This window comes from Rhincodon typus, chromosome 4, assembly GCF_021869965.1.
Source record: "Rhincodon typus isolate 14 chromosome 4, sRhiTyp1.1, whole genome shotgun sequence".
NCBI classification, from domain to species: Eukaryota; Metazoa; Chordata; class Chondrichthyes; order Orectolobiformes; family Rhincodontidae; genus Rhincodon; species Rhincodon typus.
This window is the reverse complement of record NC_063335.1, coordinates 119,795,811-119,823,019: the sequence shown is the minus strand read 5'-3', so window position 1 is coordinate 119,823,019 and position 27,209 is coordinate 119,795,811. Positions and strand designations below refer to the sequence as shown.

The following is a 27,209-nucleotide window of genomic DNA, read 5'->3' as shown; positions in this document are numbered from 1 at the left end:
AAAGTTCTCTCTTCTTGCTCAATCATACTCGCAACAATAGCCTATAGCCCTGTCACATAAAGCATCCCATTCAGAGGAGCATCAGAAAATAAAATGCAACACCAAGCCACGTAGGGACATTTTCAGTCAAGTGATCAAAAGCTTGATCAAAGGGTTAAGTTTTAGGGAGTATCTCCAAGAAGAAAATGAGGTAGAGACATATGAGGACTAGAGAGAATTCTAGAGCTTAGGACAAAACAACTGAATTTAGGATCATATGAAACTAGGGTCTCAAATGAACAGAATTACAGTAAGTGCAGATATCTTGGACAAGCAGATGGATGAATGTTATCACAGAAATAGGGAGAGGTGAGGTGATCGTTTGGTCACTTGCCACTAACTGCATGGCCTTTGGCACAGTACTTTTTAATAGGTGTGCATTTGTAGAAGGGGGCACTTTTGTGCACTAAAGATAAAGAGATTATATTCTGCATACACTTATGTCAGCCACCCAGATTCCAAGTTACCGTGGATGAACGCTGCTGACAAATCCACTCACGGATGAACTTATGTCACAATTTAATCAGTGAAAACTAGCTGTTTCTAGGACTAAAGTTGTCTACACCCATTTTCTGTGCAGAGTCATAGAGATGTACAGTATGGAAACAGACCCTAGAAACCAACTTGTCCATGCCAACCAGATATTCAAAAATTAATCTGATCACATGTGCCAGCATCTGGCCCATATCCCTCTAAACCGTTCCTACTCATATATCCATCCAGATGCCTTTTAAATGCCACAATTGTACCAGCCTCCACTTCTGCCAGTTCATTCCATACATGCACCACCCATCTGTGAAAAAGTTGTCCCCTAGGTCCCTTTTAAATCTTTCCCCTCTCACCTTAAACCATGCGCTCTAGTTTTGGACTTCCATACCCTGGGGAAAAAACTTTGACTATTCACCATATCCACGCCTCATGATTTTATAAATCTCAATAAGGTCACCCCTCAGCCTCCAATGCTCTGGGGAAAATAGCCCTGGCCTATTCAGCCTCTCCCTATAGCTCAAACTTTCCAAACCTGGCAACATCCTTGTAAAACTTTTCAAGTTTAACATCTTTCCTATAGCAGGGAGACCAGAACTGATTGCAGTATTCCAGCAGTGGCCTAACCAATGTCCTGTACAGCCACAACATGATTTCCAACTCCTACACTCAATGCACTGACCAAAAAAGGCACGTTTACCAAATGCCTTCTTCACTACCCTGTCTACCTACAACTCCACCCTCAAGGAGCTTAAAACCTTCACTCCAAGGTCTCTTTATTCAGCAACACTCCCCAGGACCTTACCATTAAGTGTATAAGTTCTGCCCTGATTTGCCTTTCCAAAATGTAGCACCTCATAAAGATCTAAATTAAATACCACCTGTCACTCTTTAGCCTGTCGGCACATCTAATCAAGGTCCCATTGTATGCTGAGATAACCTTCCTCATTGTTCACTACACTATCAATTTTGGTGTCATCTGCCAATTTTCTAACCATACCTTCTATATTCACATCCAATCAATCATTCATATAAAATGACAAAAAGCAAGTGGACCCAGCACCAATCCTTGCAGCACACTGCTGGTCACGGGCCTCCAGTCTGAAAAGCAACTCTTCACCACCACCACCACCATCCACTGTCTCCCATCTTCAAGCCAATTTTGTACCCAAGAGGCTTGTTCTACCTGTATTCCATGTGATCTAAGCTTGTTAACCAGTCTACCATGCAAAACCTTGTCAAGCGCCTTACTGACGTCTATATAGACAATAACAAAAACAAAGTTACTGGGAAAGCTCAGCAGGTCTGGCAGCATCTGTGAAGGAAAAAACAGTTAACGTTTTGGGTCCGGTGACCCTTCCTCAGACTGAGGAAGGACCTGAAACGTTAACTCTGTTTTTTCCTTCACAGATGCTGCCAGGCCTGCTGACCTTTTTCTAGCAACTTTGTTTTTGATCCTGATTTTCAGCATCTGCAGTTCTTTCAGTTTTTATCCATAAAGACAACATCCAGCGCTCTGCCTTCATCAATCTTCTTCGTCACTTCTTCAAAAAAAATCAAGTTAGTGAGACAGGATTTCACACGCACAAAGCCATGTTGACTATCCCTAATCAGCCCTTGCTTTTCCAAATTCATGTAAATCTTGTCCCTCAGAATCCCCTATAACAACCTGCCCTCGAGTGATGGGCAGTTTCTAGCTTCCTGGCTTTTCCTTACCACCTTTCTTAAATAACAGCACCACGTTAGCCAACCTCCAGTCTTCTGGCACTTCACCCGTAGCTATCAATGATACAAGTATTTTGGCATAGGGCACAGCAATCACTGCCCTAAGGAAGCTTAGGGTGCACCTGATCCAGTCCCAGGGAATTTACATTTTCATGCCCATGGAGCATCAGTACATGCCACTGGATCACTTATCATTAACAGTTAGCATTACTGGTAGGATATTATTAATGCCATCCAATTAATTGCTAGCATGCAAATTTCAGGCTGTGCTCTTTCTTTATAAAAGTGTACTTACTCTATAGTTATGCCAGTAGTTAATGATGTCCAAAGCACTATTGTCAACGGATCCCTGGTCCCGTTGCCTACTATTTTTTTCTCCGGTATGACCACCTCTCCAGCTTTACCCTGCTGCTTTCTTTTCAAGCCAACTACTTTAGTTTGTTTTTCTGGCTCATGCGTTATAGTTTTACATTCATTAGGAGCTGGTTCAGGTACAGGGACATCCAAACATTGACAGACCAACCGAAGTTCAGTCAATAATTCCTAAAGATTTATAAAATTTAAAAAGAAAGTACAATTTTAAGTACATACTTTATAATATACTCAATTATGCAAACACAAGACAAAATAGTTTGAGAGAAAGTTCACAGAAGGTGGAGATACAAGAATTATTCTAGTTAGGTTTGAGGTACCAGTAACTGGGAATTAACTCAAGCTATTTATCATTTTATGAAACTGATCCTCCTCCGCTCTCTGTTAATTGCTGCGGTGAATATGCTGGAACAATACAACACAACACACCTTAGTCTTAACATTTATACACATTACCTATGCCAAAATTATAGACCTCAAATATTTTCCAAAATTGAAGAGGCAAATAACCATTCTCTCCCCAAAGTGTCTTATTCAGTTATATATACTTTGATTTACTTCCATCAACAATTTCTTAAAATGCAAGCCACTTTGTTAACTCTTCCTTTCCCAAAATGTTACTTTTGCTTCCCTGTGGTTATTTCTACAATAATATTCGTCTCTGTTCCTTGTGCAACAGAAAAAAAACTATCTTCAAAAGAATCCCAGTTTGACAAGTACTTTTAAAGTTAATGGTTTACAGTCTGGAGAACATTCAGAAAAAACACATTTTATCCATAACTTCCACCTCTTAGAGGTATGCAAATTTTCTGAAAGGCATAAAATAAATGCAATTTTATCTTTCAGTTGACACTTAACGTTTTATACAGACTTGAATATGCAGTCTCAGTTTAACATCTCATTTTTAAAAAGATACCATCCCCAAGAAATAAAAATGCTACACTTAAGTGTCAGTGTAAATTATGAAATCTAGACCTGGAGAGGGGTTTGAATCTGTGACCTTCTATATTCCCATTGAGTCAAACTGGCATTGGAAAGCTACTCAAAACTTGTAAAAAGAACTGAAAATGCTGGAGAAACTCAGGTTTTGCAGCATCTATGGAGACAGGAACAGAATTAAAGTTGAGTCTGATCTGGCTCTTCTTCGGAACTGAAAGTTTGACTGAAAAAGGTAGATTTGTAGTGAGAGAACTAAGAAGAGAACAAAAGAAAGAAAGATATACCGAAGAAATTATTGAGCATCATCCAGTCAACTGAAGGCATAGCTGAAACAACAGCAAAGGGAGGAGTAAACACAATAAGCTGGAGTCTCACTCCTTACATAATATGTGAAGTTATACTAATCATTTCAAGATAGAATAATTTCTGGTTACAACTTCAAAATTTCAGATGTTCAGCAAGTTACAATTTTCCCAAATTCCCGTGTAAATTCAGGATGCAAATGAATACTGTGTAGTAGTTGCCATTTTAAAATTAGTTACCATTTTAAGTGCTGGATGCGTCCAAATCCAAAGCTGTCTGTTTCCAGAAGAGCTTTCAGATTGTGTTTTAGGCCTCCAAAGAAAAGTAACTGGACCTAGAGGCTTCTCGGGGTATTGGTCTGCCTTGTAAAGAACCAGTGACCCTTGACATTTCCCAGACAGGCAGGACACAGAGGCAAAAGTTGCACCTTTAGTACCAAATTTAAACAAAAAAAAAAAATCAGCAGGACAACACACATTAGACCATTTAAGGGTGCAATTAAACCACAGAATAAGTTGAACTAAAAAGACAAGTTACAAATTTACATGCATCATTCTCTCAAGTATTGTTGAGTGGTTTTGCTAGTTATAACTCACTGGCCTCCTACAAAATACCACAGAATCAGAGAATCCCTACAGTGTGGAAGCAGGCCATTCAGGCAACTGAGTCCACACCCACCCTCTGAAAAGCATCCCACCCAGACCCAACCCCCTACCCTATCCCCGTAACCCTGATAGTTTCCCATTGCTAATCCATCTAGCCTGCACATCTTTGGACTGTAGGGGGAAATGTACACAGACACAAGGAGAATGTGCAGACTCCACATAGCCAGTCACCTGAAGATGGAATTGATCCTGGGTCCCTGGCACTGAGGCAGCAGTGCTAACTGCCACTATTGAGAGCCACCGTTCCACTCTAAAATGACAAGTCAAAATCAAAAGTCTTCACCAAAAATGTTGGTAAAACAGAATGAAGGTTGAGAGCCATTAAGCTATCTTGATTGCAACAGCAAGACAGAAGAATCAAAGACTGGCCATAGTTTATGAAGTCTCTCAGTAGAGTGGAGAGAGTCCACATCTATTCACTTTTTCAAGTGGCTGACTCCTCAAGTATACTAAAATCTTGACTGAAATGCAGCGCGGAAGAAAGAAACTACATTTACTTAGCTTGAAGTTAATTTGTGCAAAACAGAACTTGTTCAAAAGCAAGTGAAAAGTTTTCAGTCTATTGAAACAAAAATAGCACAGAACCATTTGTCCAATTATTACTTGGAAGTTACATGGATTGGATTTAAAGAACTTGTGTGGTTAACAAACAAAGGCAAATAGTTTTTGAAGCATTCAGAAGTTCCTAACATTTAAATCAGGCCACTATTGAAAGGTACAGGTTATACCTACTTAATTCAGCATCCTTTTGGCCAGGAACTTGAAGCACGGCATCCTCAGCGCTTCTGGTTTTCTGAATAACCTGGATTTACAGCGCAGCAAGCAGAGATCCTGCAATTTAACTGTTGCAAAGGCAGTTGCCAGTATTTTAGATCTGACAGCAAGCGAGAGTTGATATTATTTAACACCTGCCACAGTTCCGGGAATTTAACAGTTTCAAATTGGATCAAAGAGTAGCAAATTATTGATAATGATTTATTATCATGAAGAATAAACTATTTAAAACATTACACAGGCGCTTGTCTGCACAGGCCCTGAGACTTTCTAGTGAAATTTTAATTATCTGAGTAAAAATATTCCACAAAGGACTTCACCTTCAGCAGGAGTGTGAATAATATGGTTTTATTCATAAGGATAACTGCAGAGATTTAAGATTGGAAATGCATTAGTCTACACTGCATGTTCGGTATAAAAAAGTGTAGATACTGAAGCAGCTGCCAGGGTTTGTCAAAGAATTTGTACAGTTAACTGGCACTGAAATTATTTCTAGAGCAGGTATACAAACACTGATGGAACTGATCTCTGTTGGCACTGTATGCGTCGCACAATTTCAGTCTAAGAGATTGAGAGCCAAAGGGTAGGCTGACTGCCTTTGCTTGTTACAATGCTGCAAGTACACACAAGTGGCAAGCTCACGTTCATTGGTAAAAGTGAGAGTCCAAGAGCATTCAAAGAGGTAAAAATACTCCTAGTTATATAGATTGGATAACCCCCAGTAGCGCCTTCAATGATTCAAGAAATATTTTTTAACAGCGGCCAGAACCCATTGCATAAATGTTGTGTAGTATCTGGCTTGCAAAATTTTGCTGATTCTTTACAACTGTTTTGCCCATCCTAAAGCCGAATTGCTTGTCAAACACAATGTGGTGGAGGCGTACTTACCCCTTAACTGTACCCCTCTGATTTAACCTTGGGATCAGGGTATTTTATGATTTAAGTAGAGGTCTGAGTTTATGCACTGATTGCTTTTGGCAGTTAATGCTGGGGTTTCCGTGATAGCATCCCAGAAAGGTTTTAAGCTCAAGGACATGATTTGGACATTAGCTTGTGCCTGGGAAAGTGAAACTCCATCAACTGTGAAGAACGCATAGCACAATCTGTGGCCAGCATTAACATTTGATTAACATTAACAATAATGATTTCATTCAGGAAACTGGGTTCAAACTGTTAAGACAGAAAAAAATTCTCAACTTGTTAGAGTATGCAGATAGCACAGCCAGCCCTGCAGTGATCGAGCTGATTAAAGATTTGAGAGAAGAAAATTTACTAGCCAGATGGATGTTGACAAAGATATACCAGTTATGAACCAAGTGATTGAAGATGAGATCGTGCTAATGGTTACGCAGGTGAAAGTAAAAAATGAAATAGACAGTGACGATGAAGATGATGATAGTGATAGTGAAGTCACACAAAGAAATTTCTTTCTATATTCTCATGGTAAATGGGCATCGCTTGCTGATCAGCATTTAACGTCAGTCCCTAGTTGTCCTAGAAAAAGGTGGGGATGAGCTTTGTTCTTGAACTGGTGCAGTACATGAACTATAGGTAGTCACACAATGCTGTTAAGGACTGAATTCCAGGATTTTGCCCGACAGTAAAGGAACTGTGATATATTTCCAAGTCAAGGTGTTGAGCGGTTTGGCAGGGTACTTGCAGGTAGTGGTGTTCCCATGTATCTGCTGTCTTTATTTTTCAAGCTGGAAATGGTCATGGGTTTGGAGGGAGCTAAGGATCTTCAGCAAATTTCTGCAGTGCATCTTGTAAATAGTAAACATTGCTGCTGAGTATCAGTGGTGTGGAAGTTAAATGCAGTTGCCACAGAGTTGATGGATGGATTGGAGGAAAGGAATTTCCTTTCAGAGCAAGAATCATGTCTATGTACATGATAGAAAAATTCCATGACAGACCAATGTACGTTAGACAAACCAAGCTGCAAGACTAGATCAAGATGATAAATGAGGAGAGTGGTCACAAGCCTTTACAAATTCCTGCACAAGTGCAATAACCCCATGGTTGAATCACCCATTGAGGGTGAAAATCAGAAGTTTGAACAAGGAAAGTGCATCAACACCTTCAGAATAGTAAAAGAGGATGGGAGTAGAGAGTAATGGTTTAAATGTCTGAAACTGTGACAGATATTAAACGAATAGTTTAAAAACTCTTGGGGTGAACCTGATACATGACTTCCGATACTCCAGCAAAGGCCAGATCTCAAAGCTGCAACATGTACTAGTAAACTCTGCTTTGTGCTTGCCACACAACTTATCCATCTTCTCTCCTACCTATCCACTCCTCTCACTTCACTGACCAATCCCCACCACTGCCTACCTGCATTCACCTATCACCATCTCACCTACCTACCCAGTCCCACCCCTCCTCTCTCTATTTATTACTGAGCTCCCTTTCCTCCACCCCCATTTCTGAAGAAGGGTCCCAACCCGAAATGTCAACCTTCCTGCTCCTCTGACGCTGCCTGGCCTGCTGTGTTCCTACAGCTCCACATTGTGTTGTCCCAGACTCCAGCATCGGCAGTTCTTACTATATCTCCTAGCAGCTGTGTTAGAAAAAGTGTGGCCCAAAATCTGGAAGTATGTTGCACAGTTTCTTAAATCAAAAAACAGCAGAACAAAATAAAGGATGTTGACATATCCTGGATTGAAAATACCTGCATCTGTACTGCTCAAACGAGCAAGAGCCTGTAGGAGATTATTCTCTGTACCATTCAGCTCCAGGCAGCAATAGTAAGACAAATCCTGAAAGAAATGCAAACAGAAAAACTATGATCAAAAGCTCCCATGAAATGGTATACGCTGATGCAATTTTAATGGGGGCACATGGGCAGAGTGGCCTCTGGGTGGGTACATACACAAATCTTTGGAGGTGGCAGAACAAGATGAGAAAACTGCTCATAAAGCATACAGGATTTTGGGCTTTAAGAAAGTTATGGTGAACCTTTGTAAAACACTGATTTGGTTCTGGGTACCACACTTTATAGCAAGCAGGCAGGAGAATGGGGTTGAGAAACATATCAGCCATGATCACGGCAAAGCAGACAAGATGAGCCAAATGGCCTAATTCTCCTGTTATATCTTATGGACAGATGTGAAGGCACTGGAGAAGATGCAAACAAGGTTTTTTGAGAGTGGGTTCCAAGGATGTAAATATTCAGTTACATGGATAGACTAGAGAAGGTGGGATTATTCTCAGAGACTGAAATTCAATAAGGGTGTTCAAAATCATAACTGGTCAGGACAGAACAAATATGGAAAAACTGTTCCTATTAGTGAGAAATCAAAGTACACCCATTTAAGGTGATTGGTAAAAGAACCAAAAGCAATTTGAGGAACAACTTTTCTTTTAAGTAGCAAGGAACCTGATTATTGCTGAAAAACTGACATTTTAGGAAAGCTTTTCAGCTTGCACTCATCAGCACAATTTGTAAGAATAACAATTTAAGGGGACCGAGCGATCAGAGCATTATCCTGAGAACCCATATACATACTGTTCCTGTTTCAACTCAACAAAATCGATGACACTCATTCACTAGTTCATTTCTCAGAACAATGCCCTGACCAATCAAAGTCAACCTGCCTCGTGTAAAACTTAAAGCCTGGCAATCTCATTCATTAACCTCGCAATCATCATTAATTGATTCATTCCCCACGGCAACACTTCCACCAGAGTTCACCTAACAACCATTCAGCACTCTCATGCAGAACAAATGTTGGTTTTCCCCTAGAACCAACACTCTTGTGACACACTGGCTTTCAAAAGGAAAATATTTGCACAGTTATACAGTAAAATACGGAGTAACGGGAGTAACAGAATTGTTCTTTCAGAGGGCCAGCACAGACTTAAATAGCAAGTCTTTGTTCTGTACCCAATCTGTGGTTCTGTCTGTTTGAGTTGATTCACATTAATCATGGATAAAGGGGAATCTATTTCCAAAAAGCATTTAACAAGATGCCACAAAGGTTACCACACAAAATAGGAACAATGTGTAAGGGGTAACAAGTTGGAATGGCTATAGAGGACTGGTTATCTAACAGGAAACAGAGCAAGTCTAAATGAATCGTTTTGGGTTGGCATGCATGGCTAAATTAATGGTTGTTACATTTCCTGATAACACAAAGATAGGTAGGAAAGTAGATTTTGATGCAGATGTAAGGAGACTGCAAAGGGATACAGACAGACTGAGTGGGGAAAAAAGTTGGCAGATGGAGTATAATGTGCAAAAGTGTGAACTTGATTACTTTAATTGGATTGGAAAAATGGCACATTCTTTAAATGGAGAGCTCTGAGATACAATGGATCTGGCTTTCCTGATATACGCACCATGAAAAAGTTAGTTTGTAGGTACAGCAAGTGATTAGGACAGTTATAGAAAGTTGCTTATTGTAAGAGGAAGGGAATATAAAAGTAATTGTACTGCACCAGCTGCTGGTGAGACTACACCAAGGTGGACAATGCAGAATTTTGGCTTTATTTAAGCAACAACATAATTGTATTAGAAGCTGATCAGACAGTCCACTGCAGTTGAGAAGGATGAGAGGTGATCTTATTGAAACATATAATAACAACCGGAGGGGATTTCACAAGGTCGATGTTAAGAAAATGTTTCCTCTGTGGGAATGACTAGAACTCGGTGGACAGTTTAAAAATAAGGTGTCTCCTTAAGGCGAAGATGAGGAGAAATCTTTTATCCCTCTTGGGGTCACGAGTCTGTGGAACACAGTAGAGACAGTTACAGAATATTTTTAAGACTGACCAGGGATCAAACAAAATTGAGCTTGGCAAAAAGATAGTGTGGAGGCCATAAGCAGCTCAGCCATGATCTTATCAAATGATAGGACAGGCTTGAAGGACTGTATGGCCTACTCCCACTCTTAATTCATATGTACGTATATAAACAATTATTTTATGCTCTCTCGATAAAAACTTATCATTTATCTTCAAAAATAGACACAGGCCAAAATTATACCGATGTGCAATAACTACTTCCTCTTCAATTTCATTTTCAGATTTATAAGTTAAATATATATTAGTTAAACTGCATGGATAAAAAAATCTCACTCACTTGAACGGCAATGTATGAGAATCAATTTAATGCATCAAATTCTATGAACAATTCCACACAACGCTCCATCGAAATATAACTTGCTCTGTCTTAAACAGCTGAGTATATTAAGTACTGGACAAAATGTCAGGGGGCAAACTTCAGCTGCAGCTTCTCCTAAAACCTAAAAAATATTGCACTGAATCAAGCATAACTCTCTTCATAAACCTATCAAATAAGTAACTTTTTATCTATTCTTTCATAAAATATGATCATTGCTGTCTGGGCCAACATTTACGGTCCAGCCCTTGACAAAGTGATGATGAGGCACATTCTTGAACCACGTGGTGTAGGCAACACTCAGTCCCATTAGGAAGGGGGTTCCAGGATTCTGACACAGTAACATTGAAAAAAAGCAGTAATACAGTTCTAAGTCAGGATAGTGCGGTTCAGAGAAGAACTTGCAGATGGTGATGTTCCCATGTAACAGCTGCCCTTGTCCTTCTAGGTACTAGAGGTTGTGGGTGTAGAGATGCTGTCGAAGGAGCCTGGTTGAGTTGCTGTATTATAGCACATTGCAAACCCATAAGTAAAATTACTAAGGTAAATCTGTAGGAGTTACTAAGTCATTCAAGGATTCACCTGCAGCCTAACGATTACACTTTGAGATGTTATAACTTCAGGGGCATAGCATAATTAAATACAATCCATAAAAACTAAAGTGATCAAGAAATTAGAGTCATTTGAGAAATAGAAAGCAATAAACAATATAATAATGCCGGTCCAATGAATCAATTAACAGGTGAACCATATAGTCTTACCTCTTATACAACAGTGATCCAGAATTCTCCAACAATAATCATTTAAAAATAATCCTTGTTTTCCGGGCGGGTGGAGGAAACAGAATATTAAATACTAAAATATCTCCAGTTTAGCAAAGAATCTAGATTGGTTACAGCACAAGTTTAGCCCACCTGCTTCAGGTTTGTTCTCGTCTGAGCAGCTAGCTCCATTCTGGCCTTTCCCCAGGGACCTAATTATTCAATTCTCTTTTGGAAGCTGTGACTGTTTGTAATCATTTGCTCATGTAATCATTAGCCACCTTAAATCTATATCCGCTGATTCTCATATATTTTGCCATTGGAAAGTTTCTTCCTATTTATTCTATAGAGAACCCTCATTATCTTGAACATCTATATCATAGAAATATAGAAAATAGGAACAGGAGTAGACCATTCAGCCCTTTGAGCCTGCTGTGTTTCGATATGATCATTTCCTCGTTCTGTCTATATCCTTTGATTCCTTTATCCAAAACGTTCAATTTTTTGGCCTCAACTGCTTTCTGTGGTAGAGAATTCCATGGGCTCATCATACTCTCGGTGGAGACATTTCTCATCTCAGTCCTGAATGTATCCTTAGACCGTGACCTCTGGTCCTTAACTCCCCGTTTGTTGGGAACACCCTGTCTGCACTTACCCCATCTAGTCCAGTTAGAACTTTATAGATTTCTATGAGATGCCCCCACATTCTTCTAAACTCCAGTGAACATATTCCTCATCAACTGAGTCTTTCATCAAATCCTTCCTTTCATATCCTTTTCTCCAAGAAGAGTTGTCCAGTGGTCTTCATTCTATGCTCCTATCTGAAGTTCCTCAACCCAGGAAACCATCTCATAAATCTATTCTACACCACATGTAAAGTTTTCACACCCTTGCTGTAAGCATAGTGCTTAGAATTGGGCATAATACTCCAGTTCAAATCAAACTGCTGTTTATAAAGATTCACCATAACCTCCTTGATTTTGTGCCCTGTGCCAAAGTTGCATTTGTTAACAGCATTCAGTTATAGAGAATTTACAAATTTTACTTATGTCTTATTGTTCTGAATACAATTCCCCTCCACAAAATGATTTGGCCATAGAGTTATACAGCAGAGAAACTGGGCTAAAAAATCTATTTAAGCTACCTGGAGAAGACACTGCTTTGTCATAGCACGATAACATGCTCTGTAGCTTTTAGTGGTTGGTTTATTGCCCAAACAGTAGCCCCACTTTTTGACCATATGGAATCTTTTTGCATGCCATATGTGAGTCTCCAGCCAAATATTTTTTCGCTGTCTTCGATTAAATTCCATTAACAGGTTCCCATGTCGACGACGGGCTTTGCGAGATTTACTCTTCGATTGCTCTTTCTTCAGCTGGGAAATCTTTTCCACCTGCAGAATAGATAGGGATCACAAGAATTAGGACTTTGACAAAGCATTTTCAATTTCTTTTCGACAAAAGGTGCTTTGATGCACTCAACAACACAATTCACAAACCATTATCAACACTTGAATAAAACATTTCTTAAAAATATCACTATAGTTTTAAATCAAATACACTTCAACTTATAAAATAGGAGTTTTTTTTGTTATTTGTACATAGATGCAGTTGTCACTGACTAGGTCAGCATTCCTTGGCCATTCCTAATAGCCCTGGAGAAGCTGGTGCAGTCTTCTTCAAACACTGCAATCCTTAGGGTGTACAGGCACCCAAGATAAAATAAGAAACCAGATTTTTAAAATATTTCAAAACTAAAATTCATTTTGTACATTTGGGGGTAGATGTGGCATAGTGATAATGTCACTGGACTAGTAATCTAGAGGCCCAGACTAATGCGATGGAGACAAGGGTTCATATCCTACTGCTGCAGTTGGTGGAACTTATATTCGATTAATAAAACCTGGAATTTTATGCATTATCATTTCCTCATAACATTTAAGAACTCTTGATAAGCACTTGAAACACCATACCATACAAGACTACAGGTCAACTACTGGAAAATGGATTAGAATAGGTGGATGTTTGATGACTGGCACAGAGACAAAGGGCCTCTTTCAGTGTGGTAAAAACTTTGACTTTAAAATAATTAAGGCAAAGCCTTTCTAAATTTCACCCAATAGAAATCAGAACGAGGAGCAGGCACAAAACTCAATCCATCGATATAACATGAACAATACGAAATCTAGTGGTAAAGCCATCAGCACGTATAAAATATGCTGGAAGTTGAATGCCAACAGATTAGCAAGTGGAACACTAATAACTGCTTTTTGAAAAAAGTGTGACTCAATGATAAAATCTACCAAACCAACAAGGGAGCTCATGCTTATTCAGAGTGAAGGTTATCAGATTGGAATGTGGGATTTGTTTTGATAATTATAAAGTACAGATACGAGAATTCATTTATTCAATTGATCTTTGTTTTATAAAAACTGAAAACACACCAAACATAGGAATTAACATGCAATTGAAGGTTGGGCAATAAATGCTTATATCCATACAAAATAAAAAAACAAACTGAGTAACTGCACAGTTAGGGTCTTTAGTCATCACTTAATTTAGAAGAGCTTTTCAGATAATTTTATTTGCTTCTACTGATATAATTTTACCTCTTTCTTTGCGATTTCTCGAACTCTTCTTGGGAGACGTTTAATATTGTGACTCATAGCTCTTCTGCGCATCGTTGGTGGTAGTGACTGCAGAAACTGAGAACCAGATTTGTGGGTGACTGCTTTTAACATGGCATTGATTTCAGCAGCACGGGCTTGAGCAAATGTTGTTGCTGCAATATGAAAATCAAAAGACATTAAGTTTTTAAAAAAGATTTATTTAATATTCAATACAATTTTAAGGCAACAAATTCTCAAAATATAGAAAATAGGAGATGCAGGCCACTTGGTGCTTCAAATACACTTCAACTTATAAAATAGGAGTTTTTTTTGTTATTTGTACATAGATGCAGTTGTCACTGACTAGGTCAGCATTCCTTGGCCATTCCTAATAGCCCTGGAGAAGCTGGTGCATTATTCATTATGATCATGATCATCCAATTCAGTAGCCTGCTCCTGCTTTCCCCACCACATGCTTTGATCCATAACACTATAAGACACCGGAGCAGAAATCAGGCCACTCAGCTCATCGAGTCTGCTCCGCCACTCAATCATGACTGGTAAGTTCATCAACCCCATTCTCCCCATAATCCTTGATAATCAAGAACCTGTCTATCTCAGTCTTAAACATACTCAATGACCTGGCCTCCACAGCCTTCTGTGGCAGTGAATTCTATAGATTCACCACTCTTTGGCTGAAGAAGTTTCTCCTTATCTCCGTTCTAAAAGGTCTTCCCTTCACTCCAAGGCTGTGCCCTCGGGTCCTAGTCTCTCCTACTAATGGAAGCATCTTTCCAACATCCACTCTGTGCAGGCCATTCAGTATTCTGTAAGTTTCAATTAGATTCCCCCCTCATCCTTCTAAACTCCATGAGTATAGTCCTAGAGTCCTCAAACATTCCTCATATGTTAAGCTTTTCATTCCTGGGACCATTCTCATGAACCTCCTCTGAACCCCTCTAGGACCAGTACATCCTTCCTGAGAAATGGGGCCCAAAACTGCACACAATACTCCAAATGTGGCCTGACCAGAGCCTTATAAGGCCTCAGTAGTACATCCCTGCTTTTATATTCAAGTCCTCTCAAAATAAATGCCAAAATTGCATTTGCCTTCCTGATTACTGTCTCAACCTGCAAGTTTACCTTGAGAATCCTGGACTAGAACTCCCAAGTCTCTTTGCATTTCAGACTTCTGAATTTTCTCCCCATTTAGAAAACAGTCCATGTTTTTATTCTTCTTACCAAGGTGCATGACCTCACACTTTCCGATGTTGTACTCCATGTGCCACTTCTTTGCTCACTCTCCTAACCTGTCCATATCCTTCTGCAGCCTCCCCACTTCCTCAATACTACCTGTCCCTCCACCTATCTTTGTATCATCTGCCAATTTAGCCAGAATGCCCACAGTTCCCTCATCTAGAAGATTAATATATAAAGTGAAAAGTTGTGGTCCCAGCACTGACCCTTGCGGAACACCACTTGTCACCAGCTGCCATCCTGAGAAAGACCCTTTTATCCCCACTCTCTGCCTTCTGCCAGACAGCCAATCTTCTATCCATGCTAGCGCCTGCCTCTAACACCATGGGCCCTTATCTTACTCAGCAGCCTCCTATGCAGCACCTTGTCAAAGGCCTTCTTGAAATCCTGGTAGATAACATCCATTGGCTCTCCTTGGTCTACCCTGCTTGTTACTTCCTCAAAGAATTCTAGCAGATTTGTCAGGCGTGACCTCCCATTGATGAAACCATGCTGACTTTGCCCTATTTTACCATACACTTCCAAATATTCAGAAATCTCATCCTTTACAATGGACTCCAAAATCTTACCCACGACTGAGGTTAGGCGAATCGGCCTGTAATTTTCCGTCTTTTGCCTTACTCCCTTTTTAAACAGTGGTGTCACGTTAGCGATTTTCCAGTCCTCTGGGACTCTCAGTGACTCGAGCGATTCCTGAAAGATCACCACTAACGCTTCCATTATCTCTTCAGCTATCTCCTTTAGAACTCTGGGGTATAGTCCATCTGGTCCAGGTGATTTATCCACCTTCAGGCCAATCAGTTTTACTAGCACCTTTTCCTTGGTGATGGTGACCATGCTCAGCTCTGCCCCCTGACTCTCTTGAATTTTTGGGAGATTAGCCCCAAGTGCAATACCCAACTCCTCCTTGAAATCGTACAATGTTTTGGCCTCAACTTCTTTCTGTGGTCGCAAATTAAGGGGGAGGCAATGGCCCAGCTGTATTATCGTTGGACTGTTAATCCACAGACCCAGATATGTGGGACCCGGGTTCGAATCCTGCCACGGCAGATGGTGGAATTTGAATTCAATAAAAATATCTGAAATTAAGAATCTAATGATGACCGTGAATCCATTGTAGATTGTCAGAAAAACCCATCTGGTTAACTAATGTCCTTTAGGGAAGGAAATTGCCATCCTTACTTGGTCTGCCCTACATGTGACTCCAGATCCACAGTAATGTGGTTGATTCGGAATTGCCCTCTGGGAAATTAGGAATGGGCAATAAATGCTCCCAGCCAGTGATGCCCTCATCCCATTAATGAATAAAAAAATTAAACAGCTTCACTACTCTATGGATGAAGAAATTTTTCCTGGTCTCAGTCCTAAATGAGTTGCCCCAAATCCTGAACTCCCCTGACACCAGAAGCATCATCTTGCATATACCCCTGTTTAGACCTGTCAGAATTTTACGAGTGTCCATGAGATCATCCCCTCTCATTCTACAGAATTTTACACACAGGAGGCCAATTGACCATTTTGTTTGTACCGGTTCCCAAAAGAACTACCTAGTTAGTCCCATTCTCCACTCTTATCTTCTAAATTCATCACATTAAAATATATATTCAGCTCTCTTTTGAAACCTCCACTCTCCTATGCAACACATTCCAAATCCTAACAACTCTTGAGTAAGGAAGTTTCTCCTCATCTTACTCTTAGTTCTCTTGCTGACTCACATACCAACTCACAAACAGGATATCCTTCTTTACCTTGGCAATTGTTAATAATTTTGAACACCTCGATAAGATCACCTCTTAATCTTCCCCGCTCCAAGGAGAATATGCCCAATTTCTCTAAGCTGGCCTTGTACCTAAAATCCCTCATTCTTCTGAACTCCAGTGAATACGATCCTAACCAATTCAATCTCTCCTTATGCATCAGTTCCTTCCCACCCCAAAGTTTGGTAAACTTTTCACTGTACCTAGGTACGTGCGATCGTAAGAAATCACAAAAACCTTCACTGCACTCCCACTATAGCAAAAACATCTTTCTTGAGTTAAGCAGATCAAAATTGCATGCAATACTCCAGGTGTGGTCTCACCAATGTTGTCTATAACTACAGCGAGACAGCCTTGCACCTATACTCAAATCCTCTCAATATACCATTGGCCTTCTTTACTGACTGCTGTACCTGCATGCTAGCCTTCAGTGACTAGTGAATGAAGATACCCAGATCTCATTACAATTTTGTCTCTCAATTTACAGCCATTCAGATAATAACCTGCCTTGCAGTTTTTGCTACCAAAATGGATAACCTCACATCATACTGTATCGGCAATCCATTTGCCCACTCACTCAACTTGCCCAAATCACAATGAAAATTTGCTTTGGCAGTCAGTACTCAAGTATGCTATGCACACGGCTGGCCCAGAGGAGTTGATTTCGGAATATCATTGCCTTGATGCTGGCCAGCCAATATGGAGAATCTGTCTCAAACAGCGTTGATGTTACTTCAAAGACCTGAGGTGGCGTCTATACATAATCCATATTTTGGGGCCAGAGAGAAGAGTCTGAAGAGCGACTGTCTAGTGACAGTGTGGAGTTTGCACATTCTCCCCATGTCTGCATGGGTTTCCGCCGGGTATTCCGGTTTCCTCCCACAGTCCAAAGATGTGCAGATTAGGTGGATTGGTCATGCTAAATTGCCCATAGTGTTCAGGGACGTGTGCATTAGGTGGGTTACAGGAAAAGGGTAGGGGGATGGGTCTGGGTGGACTTGTGGGGCCTAAGGGCCTGTTTCCACACTGTCGAGATTCTATGAAATACACAAGAATCATGACATTAGCACAGATGTCATATTGAAGGCTCTCATCCTTAGGCATCTAAAGGCAGCGCTCACAAGATTGGATGCGATGTGGAATATGCACATCGATGTCAGCCTTGGGGGACAGATGGCTCCCGAGGCTGGGGAAATGTTTTGTTTGGGAGAATTTCCCTGTTGATCTTACTGGAGGAATGGACTGATACTTGCCCTGGAATGGGATGATAAAGGACTTGAGTCTACTTGAGATTGAGGCTGAGGGCAATTCTTTGGTATGCTTCTGTGAAGATGTTAAGTAAGGCTTAAAGATTCTCTTCTGAGTGTGCAGAGATGAGGTCGTCAACTGCATACTGAAGTTCCACAAATGAGGTCAGCGTCATCATCATCTTGGATTTCAACTGGTTCAGGTCGATGAGGGTGAACAAATGCCTACTTGACCTCAAAGGATTCTGTCATAACACTATTATTTATATTCCTAATCATACCTACAACAAAATGACCAGGTTGCTTCCAAACTAAAGCACTCAATGCACAAATTGATTTCAGAAGCTGATAATCTCAAATGAAGCATCACCTACCATTACTTTTATTTATGTGCCTTCAACCTCTAACCATTTAACTCTAATCTCCAACCACATGAGCCATGTCCAACCTTCTCAATATTTGTAAAGGGGGAGGTGGAGCGAGATGGCCAGTGAGTGCATGCGTGTCAGCGAGTGTATGCATGCATGAGCAAGTGAATGAAAGGAAAAGGTAAAAAAGAACAAAAGAAAGATGGGAGGGAGAGAAGAGAGGGAGGGGGAGACAGACAGCCCCAGTGGAGGAGATGGAGCAAGACAGCCAAACAGAGAAGGCATGAGATAGAGTGTGTGAATACAAGCAAGTGACAGAGACCTAATGCCAAGAAACATCATGGACTCTAGAATCAATGTCAACGACTCCCAGGGCATCTCTCTCCCCAATGTATACTGTGCTGCCCCCTCTGTATGTCATGCTAGTGGGACAGGCAACACCCAGAGATGCTGGTGTGTGCCAGGTCCAAACCCACAAATAACTATTTCAGGCTGTTGCTCAACTCTTGCCCAGCTCTCCCAGATTTGGCACAACTAGATGTTAGTATGGAGGACTGTACAGGGTTAACTAGGCTGAGTTTGCCACTGAATAAGTCAATGCCAGGCGGTACGTCAGGTTTCAATTCTTTGAGATTTTGAAATGATTTGCTACAACAGAGTGGCTTGCCAGGCCACTTTGGAGAACAGTTTAGAGTCAACCACATTGCTGTGGGTCTGGAATCATATGTAAGGATGGCAGAATTCCTTAGTGATATTACTGAGCCAGTCAGGTTTTTATGACAATTAATACATGTGAATTCAAATTCCACCATACGCCATGATGGGATTTGAACCTGGCTCCTCAGAACATTACTGAAGTCTCTGAATTACTGGTTCTGCGCGAATATCATTACACCATTGCTTTCCATTGTTAAGATAGTCATTAAGAATGACAACAAGCAATTAATAGTCTTGGACATACTCAATATGGAGCAGGTTTTCTAAGCGTGATGGGATATCCTGTGGGGACCTAGCCAAGAACTTAAAACTTAATGACTTTCACCAGGCTGCATGACATCTTTAAGGTGATAAAGGGAGTAGAAAGGAGACGGGTGCAAGACTTACTGATAACAATGCTTCCAGAGAAAATTAGAAGATGAAAGAACATCATCAGAGCAATGTACAGCCCTGATTACTCATAAGAATGCGATGCAAGTACACGGATAGTCAATGACAAGTGAACTGTGATGAGATGTAAAAACATTGTAATGAAATAGGAGAATTAAGACGATAGACTGCCAATCTGTGTCAGACAACTTGATTAAATCTGCCGAGAATGACTCCAACATTGTTTATAAAATGAGATCTGTAGTAGCTGAACCCAAGACTCCAAATAGTTGCTCAGAGCACAACAACTGCACACTAAGCAACAGTTTATCAGAAGGTTTACACCCACAATGCACTAAAAGTCAGCAACGTGAAAGACAGCAACATAGTGATTAGCAATTGCAGAGGAAGAAAGGATGTGTGTGTTGAAGGTATGTGAATGGGAATCTATTTCTGAATAATATGAGGATCCAACAGTTAAATAGAGTTGCTGAGCAAGATCAGCCTTTACAATTCAACATCAAGCAGTTGACAGAATACAGGTCATAGTCCCGTGCACTCTGCAAAACCAATACAGATGACCCAGGTTAAAGACCATTGTTAAATAGAACAGCTAAGGATTTGGAATGTTTTAGAACCAGACCTAGTTCTAATTAAATTGGTTCCTTCAATAATAAAGCAAGCTTCTATCTAGTATTGCATACTTACCAGTTATGATTTTGGGAATTTGAGAATAGCCACGACAGCTTCCTCTCGAGTTTCCTCGATATCCTCGGAAACCTCCTTTGTGTGAACTTCTCTGGTGGTCACCATAAGATGACGGCTGATGACTGGACGCCACCTGCTGCTGCTGCTGCACATGACCACCAATAGTACCTGGAGAGACAAGGCCAAACATGAAAAATTCCTAGGAATTCTGAAAAAGAGAAATGAACATGTCTCTATCTTATCAATCAGATCTAATGGGGAGTGGGGTAATCTCAGAGATCTATAAAATTCTAATAGGATTAGATAGGGTAAACACAAAGGCAAAGGATGTTCCTGATGACTGGGGAACCCACAACAATGGGTCACAGGTTAAGGACACAGGGGAGATGGGGAGAAATTTCTTCATGCAGAGAATGGTGAGCCCATGGAACTTGCTGCCACAGTAAGTTGTTTTCAAGAAGGGGTTAAATATAGTTATTGGATCTAAAGGGATCAAAGGGTATGGGGTGAAAGCGGGAACAGGGTACTGCGCTGGCTGGCATCTTGAATAAAGGATTGCACAGTACATAGGAACAGGCTGCACAGTGGCTCAGTGGTTAGCACAACTGCCTCACGGCGCAAGGGACCCGGGTTCAATTCCACCCTCAGGTGACTGTCTGTGTGGAGTTTGCACATTCTCCCCATGTCTGCGTGGGTTTCCTCCGGGTACTCAGTTTTCCTCCCACAGTCCAAAGATGTGGTTAGGTGGATTGGCCATGCTAAATTGCCCGTAGTGTTCAGGGATGTGTAGCTTAGGTGGGTTTTAGTGAGATGCTCCAAGGGTCGGTGTGGACCTGTTGGGCCGAAGGGCCTGTTTCCACACTGAAGGGATTCTATGATCTACGATCTAACTAAACAAACATGAATGCCAAGATAAAGCTCATAGGCAATTTTCAAATTTTAAAAGCAAATGCCAGAGCAGCTTCACAAGTAAACAGAATAAAATTTGAGAGTCTGAACCTTTGAAATTGTAAATTTCTAACAATAAAAATGGATCCAAAACTTGCAATGATAGATTCTGACATTCTGGATGTAAGGTCTATGCAGCAGTGGCACACTTTTACAAGTGGCTCATCCTGTACTGGTCCTCATTTTCACCAGTTCTCACCTATGGCTCAAGGTAGTTATTATCTGCTGGGGTGTGGCTACCACTACACAAGTGCTCCAGCGAGCAGGCCAAACAGCTCTTCTACTCAAGGACTTTCAGCATTCAAAGACCAATTCTGGCAGACTGTGCGCATGAAATTAGGCTAAGAACCAACAGTCCTGAGGGAAGACCAACACTGTTGTAGAACATGTCGAGTTGCTATTTAGTAATTAAATAATCTATTATTCTGCTAAGTTCTCCAACAGAGTTAAAGTTAGAACAATTCTTCTTTCTTTTGTTTGTACGTTAACTGTAGAGCAAGAATAAAATGTATTTTGCTGAAAGCTGAGAAGTGTAACCTATCAAATTACATCTGGAACACACCTTACACTTGCCTTTAAATAAGGAAAAGTTAGGGTCTTAGCTATCTCCTTGATATACTTGAAGGCGACTTGGTCTGGTGCATAACACCAGTTCATTTTCTGGTCAGTAATTGTCTCAGGATGTTGATAATGAGGTTTCAACGGTCATAATATCAGTGAATGTCGAACAGATAGTTAGATTTGCTCCTGTTGTACGTAGTCATTGCCTGGCATTTATGTGGTGCAAATGTTATCAGCTACTCATCTAAAAAATTGTCAATGTCTTGCTGTATGCAGGCATGTCCTGCTTCCCTATGTGGAGTTGCGAATGGTACAAGACACATCCCCATTTTTGAGTTTGGACTTGAACCAAGACTGTAAAGAGATATGGAACACAGTAGTTATGATGGAACCCAAAATGAGTATCAATGAGCAAATTTTTGCTGGTTGTCTCGTCAGCCCTATCAATGACCCTTCCAGCACTTTGCTGACGATTAAAGAGTTGGATAAGGAGTTCCGAAGCTTGGTCAAACAGGTAAATTATAAGGACCATAAACCGAGAAAATTATGGATGCAGTAAATCAGAAACAAAAACAGTAATTGCTGGAAAAGCTCAGCAGGTCTGGCAACATCTGTGGAGAGAAATCAAAGTGACCCTTCCTCAGGATCCTTTTAAGGAGCATCCAGAAATTAGGCTAAGAGGTTTCAGGAGCTAATTCCAGAGCTTCTGGCCTGGACAGCTATAAGAAGAGCAGTGTTTCCTCCTTTGAATTAAACTGGAGATGGGAGGCTTTGTTTAAAAATTGGTGCTGCCCTTTTAGAATGGAGATGAGATATTTCTCTGTCAGCGTTGTCTCAGAGGAATGGAGTTGGGTCACTGAATACTTTTAAGGCAGAGATGAACAGAATCTTGTTTGGTAAGGAAATCGAGAGGTTATATCATGGGAGGAAGGCAATCACTAAATTGTTGTGGTGCAGGAGACCAGTCAGTCCAACGTGCTTTTGCCAGCTCTCTGAGCATTTTGACTAAGTTCCTGCTTTTCCCTAGAACCTTGTACATTTCTTAAAGTGAAATAATTATTCAATGCCTCTTGAATGCCACAGTTGAACCTGCCTCCACCACACTTCTGGGCAGCACATTCCAGACACTAACCATTCACTGTGAAAAGGTTTTCCTCATCTTGTGTTTTGCAAAAGGAGCAAACATTTTAAATGTATTCTTTTTGGCCCTTGCTCCTTTTACATGCAATTTCTCCCTATACAGCCACCCAGATTCCTTGTGATTTTGAAAAGGTCAACCAGATCTCCTCTTCGCCTACTCCATTCCAAGGAAAGCAGTCCCAACTTCTCCCAGTCTTTCCTCATAAGTGAAGGATCTCATCGCTGGAAAAGATCATAAACCTCTTCTGCACAATGTAGATGATCATTATGATCCAACTGAATAGCGGAGCAGATTTGATGGGCTGAATGACCTACTCCCATGTTCCCATTCAGATGTTCAGGGTGAGAATGGCTAAAAGGCTCTAATAGCATTGCTGAACAAGGGGAGAAAGGGGTAGACTGCATTGCAGGCTCAGAAGTATAAGCTCAAATCAGGGCATGTGGCTAGATGAGAATACAACAGATGATGAAGCAAAGTCACGAGGATCTACGGATACCACATACTTTATCAACATGAATTGTTTGGTCTTTTTATTTTCACTATAAAGCAAGTAAACACTGATTAAAAAAGAACAGACTGTGCAAACATTTTGTACCTTGAAGACTTGTAAAACTGCTATTGCGTGGGTTATAGATCGGTGATTCAGATGGCCCCATTCCAGATCTGCCAGCCCCTTGGTCGGATGAGGAAAAGGTGATATTGCTTGGCTGGTTTCTCATCAACTTGGCATATTTCTTCTCCTTCCGATTGACTCCAGACATGGCTTTGCAAAGACGATATAATTAACACACTATCATAACAAAATTTGTACTGAAATATCTGAAAGATCGCTTTACCTGTGGACAAACAGTCATCGGGGAAGAAAATCTACTGCCCCTTTTCAGGAAGTTGGGGGATGGCTTGGGGTTGGGGGCTGCATGATTCAAATTTTATTCCAAAGGGTTCAATTCTTAGAATAATCTGTGAAAGTAGCCTAGCGATTCATTTATTAACTAATGGACTGAAATGTGACAGCCCATCATCACTACCTTTTCAGGGCAATGCAGATGGCGAATAAAGGCTAGAGTTGCAAGCAATGCCCATAGTCCAAGAACAACAACAAAAAAAATCTCAACATATACTAGAACTTACTGTTTGGTATACAGAAAATAAACAAACAGTCTTGTCACATTAGAGATAAGAGGTTGGCCATTGTATTATAGTTCACCATGCAAACAAAAATATTTGAAACTATCCAGTATTGAAATATTTGTACATCTTTAGAATTGTTCTATTCTCTACCACATTATGATTGCAACTCAACATCCTTAAAACAAACTAATGGACATCATGGTGAAGTTAAACACATTTTAAGAATTTTTACTAAAATAATCCAGTAAGATCAAACCATACAAAATAACAAATTGGCTCTCTGCTCTTGCTTTATTCATAGGAACAGGATGAGGCCACTCAGCTGCTCAAAACCTGTACTTCAATATTGAGACCATGGCTGATCACTTTCTATACAGGCCACCAATCATTGTGATGTATTCTGTGGAATTCACATTTACAGTTTTTAATGTTATCGGCTGCTGTGCTCCCAGCTGATGTTAGACTGAACAAGTCAGATCCCAGACAAGAACCTTGCTTCATAGATTTGTATTGGTTTTGGCAAAGTGGCCTCTTAATGATGCATGAGCACAAAATATTACAGATTTTGCTTCAACAAAATGGGAGTTTATTATAACAGGAACAAGGATAAAATTGAATAATCCAAACTATCTAACTAAAAATACAAATTTAAAGATTTTAAATTCACAGTCAAAATATAATTCTATTAAACCCAAATTGCTCCTTTATAAATTGAATATAAACAAAACAGCTTTCATGTAGTATCCAAAACAAACTCCTGGTACAGTTTCCAAAACATCACTCATAAAACTCACACTAGAGTCTCTGGATCTATACTTTGGTAAGTTTATGCCACTTGCGACTTCAACTTTTAAACAGAAACTGCAATAGCTTCTTCTTGGAGCTACCACATACCCGAGTTTCACTGTATTCAGTTCTAAGTAACACCTTAGGTCATTTCTGTTCTGGGACTGAAACCAATGCTTGGCTTGAAGGTAATTTTTATTATTATATCTACCATTCCCTTCTCTGGTGTACTGCCATCCTACTCCAAAGACTTCACAGGACTAATGTTACCCCAAAGTCAAAAGTAAAACTAAAACTCTCTATCACACAATGTTTTTCTCAAGCTGAGAGAAAGCACATTCCAGAACTAACAAACATTTGAGGACCAAGATAACCAGGTTTAGACTGGGACTAGATTTTGTGCACTAGTTTAGTGGACTTTAGATTGTTTTACAATCCAAATAAAAGTCTATTAGTGCACAAAATCTATTCACTCTATAGCTTCAAAACCTGTTCTTTAAAATAAATAATGATTACAGAAATAGTTACAAGTTAATAACCTGGTGTCATGTGATTTCTGACCTCATTCCCTGTATGAAAGGGAATGGAATCACTGAAGTTCAACAGCACAGCAATGCCTGTGTTCTGGGCACTCTTTTTGCTCCAGTTGCTGCTAAATATCTTGCAAGAAAATTGACACCACTTGAACAGTTGACAGTTTTCAATATAATGCAATATATAATTCTCCAATATGTGAACTAAAAGGAATCAAAATGAGGGAGGAAAATTTGTTTGGCTAAATTCCATTTGCTAATGATAGCCAAGTATAAAGAAATATTTTGACCCAATTAAAATGAGTCTGATAAATCCTTCTCTTTTCACCTGCAACCGTACCCATGGATCTCTTTTACTGTATTGCATCACTTCAGCAGCCTCACGAAAAAGCTATTTAATTTTCGATTTGTTTAAGTCAGAAAAATGTTGCTGGACAAAATAATAAGTTTGAGTTTGATTTATTGTTGTCACAAATATGGTGGATTTGAAGAAAACCCTCCAATACGTACATAGATAAATATTTAAACAGATCTGAAATTGGACATTTTTTCATTATTTTATCAGTATTCACTATTTTATCCCCTGACAAACATAAGATGGCACAACCTATAAAACTGCAGGCATTTAAAAACTTATATTTACATATCACCTTTCATGACATCAGAATGTCCCAAAGTGCTTTGAATAGTAAAAATATTTGTTTGAAGTATATTCATTTTTTATGATGGAAAACACAGTAGCTAACTTACACACGAAAAAAAAACCCAACTTCCCAAGCAATTAACTGATTATCTGTTCTAAGGATGTTTACTAAGGGATAAAAAATTGGCAGGATAGCAAGAATTCAAGGTTCATTCACATCCAGAGGTGACAAATACAGCCTCAACACAATGTCTCATCTTTACAATTAACTGGATAACAGAAAATTCGCTAGAACTTTTGGACACAGAAACCAGGAGCAGACGTAGGCTACTTGGCCCTTCTTGCCTGCTCTGCCATTGAACACGATCACACTGATCCTCTACCTCAAAAAGATATCCCTGCTTTCTCCCCATTAGCCTTGACGCCTTTGAAATCTAAAAAAAAGTTATCACTTTTTCTGAACATATTCAATGTCTTGGCCTCCAAGCCTTCTGAGGTAGCAAATTCCACTGGTTCACTACCCTTCAAGTGAAGAGATGTTTTTTCATTTCAGTCTTAAAGGGCCTGCCCTGCATCGTGAGACAGCGATGACTGGTTCTATATCCCAAAGCAGGGGAAAACATCCTCCCAAGACCTAGACAGTCCAGCTCTTTTGGATTTTTATACATTTCAATTAGATCCCTTCTCATTCTTTTAAACTCTACATCTAGTCAAACCAATCTCTCCTCTTTAGGGCAGACCTGCCATTCCTAAAATCAGTTTACTCTATTTTTGTTAAAAACTCCTGCAAGTTTAGCTGTTTCTCATATTTTAGCCCCGATTATACACCTAGTCCTACCCCAAACACTTAGACTTATATTAGCCTTCCTCACCTCTAAAAGGGAAACCACAGTCAGACATCAGCTTAAGCTTGCGACATCTTGCAACATTCAGTCTTCTAAGGTGACACGTGATTAAGGGGCAGCCGGACGCGCATGACAGGTGAGCCCGCACCACACATACGTGAAGCCATTGGTACGCGGCGTCAGGAGTCATAAGCAAGATGTATTATAAACGTCTTTCCGCTACACCGTTAACGTGAGCTTATTTTACGAAGAGAATATCTTCGGATTACAATAACATACCAAGGATCTAGGCTGTCTTCAGACCGAATTTTTTTGGGTCGTGTCCACAGCAGCCGGTCACTCCCGCAGCCCGACCTCCGACCAACGGTCCCGCACGTGAACCACTTCTGCGGCGGCTGCGCATC

At 40.3% G+C, this 27,209-nt stretch overlaps 1 protein-coding gene across 2 annotated transcripts in view; it reads right to left on the bottom strand.

The window, feature by feature from the left end:
- Positions 1-27,203, bottom strand: part of pop1 (POP1 homolog, ribonuclease P/MRP subunit) — a 49,465-nt gene extending 22,262 nt beyond the window's left edge. Inside the window, exons 1-8 of one of the 2 annotated variants that reach the window (XM_020514612.2) lie at positions 27,085-27,203; positions 23,463-23,630; positions 20,218-20,385; positions 13,795-13,967; positions 12,331-12,579; positions 7,975-8,062; positions 4,104-4,291; positions 2,546-2,793 (exon numbers count right to left, since the gene is read on the bottom strand). In XM_020514612.2, coding sequence (XP_020370201.1) covers positions 2,546-2,793; positions 4,104-4,291; positions 7,975-8,062; positions 12,331-12,579; positions 13,795-13,967; positions 20,218-20,385; positions 23,463-23,628 — 1,280 coding nt within the window. In that variant the 5' untranslated portion in view covers positions 23,629-23,630; positions 27,085-27,203. Of the gene's footprint in view, positions 1-2,545; positions 2,794-4,103; positions 4,292-7,974; positions 8,063-12,330; positions 12,580-13,794; positions 13,968-20,217; positions 20,386-23,462; positions 23,631-26,832; positions 26,914-27,084 lie in introns of those variants that run through there. The other variant, XM_020514611.2, reaches the window with a different exon arrangement.
- Between the last annotated feature and the right edge of the window lie 6 nt (positions 27,204-27,209).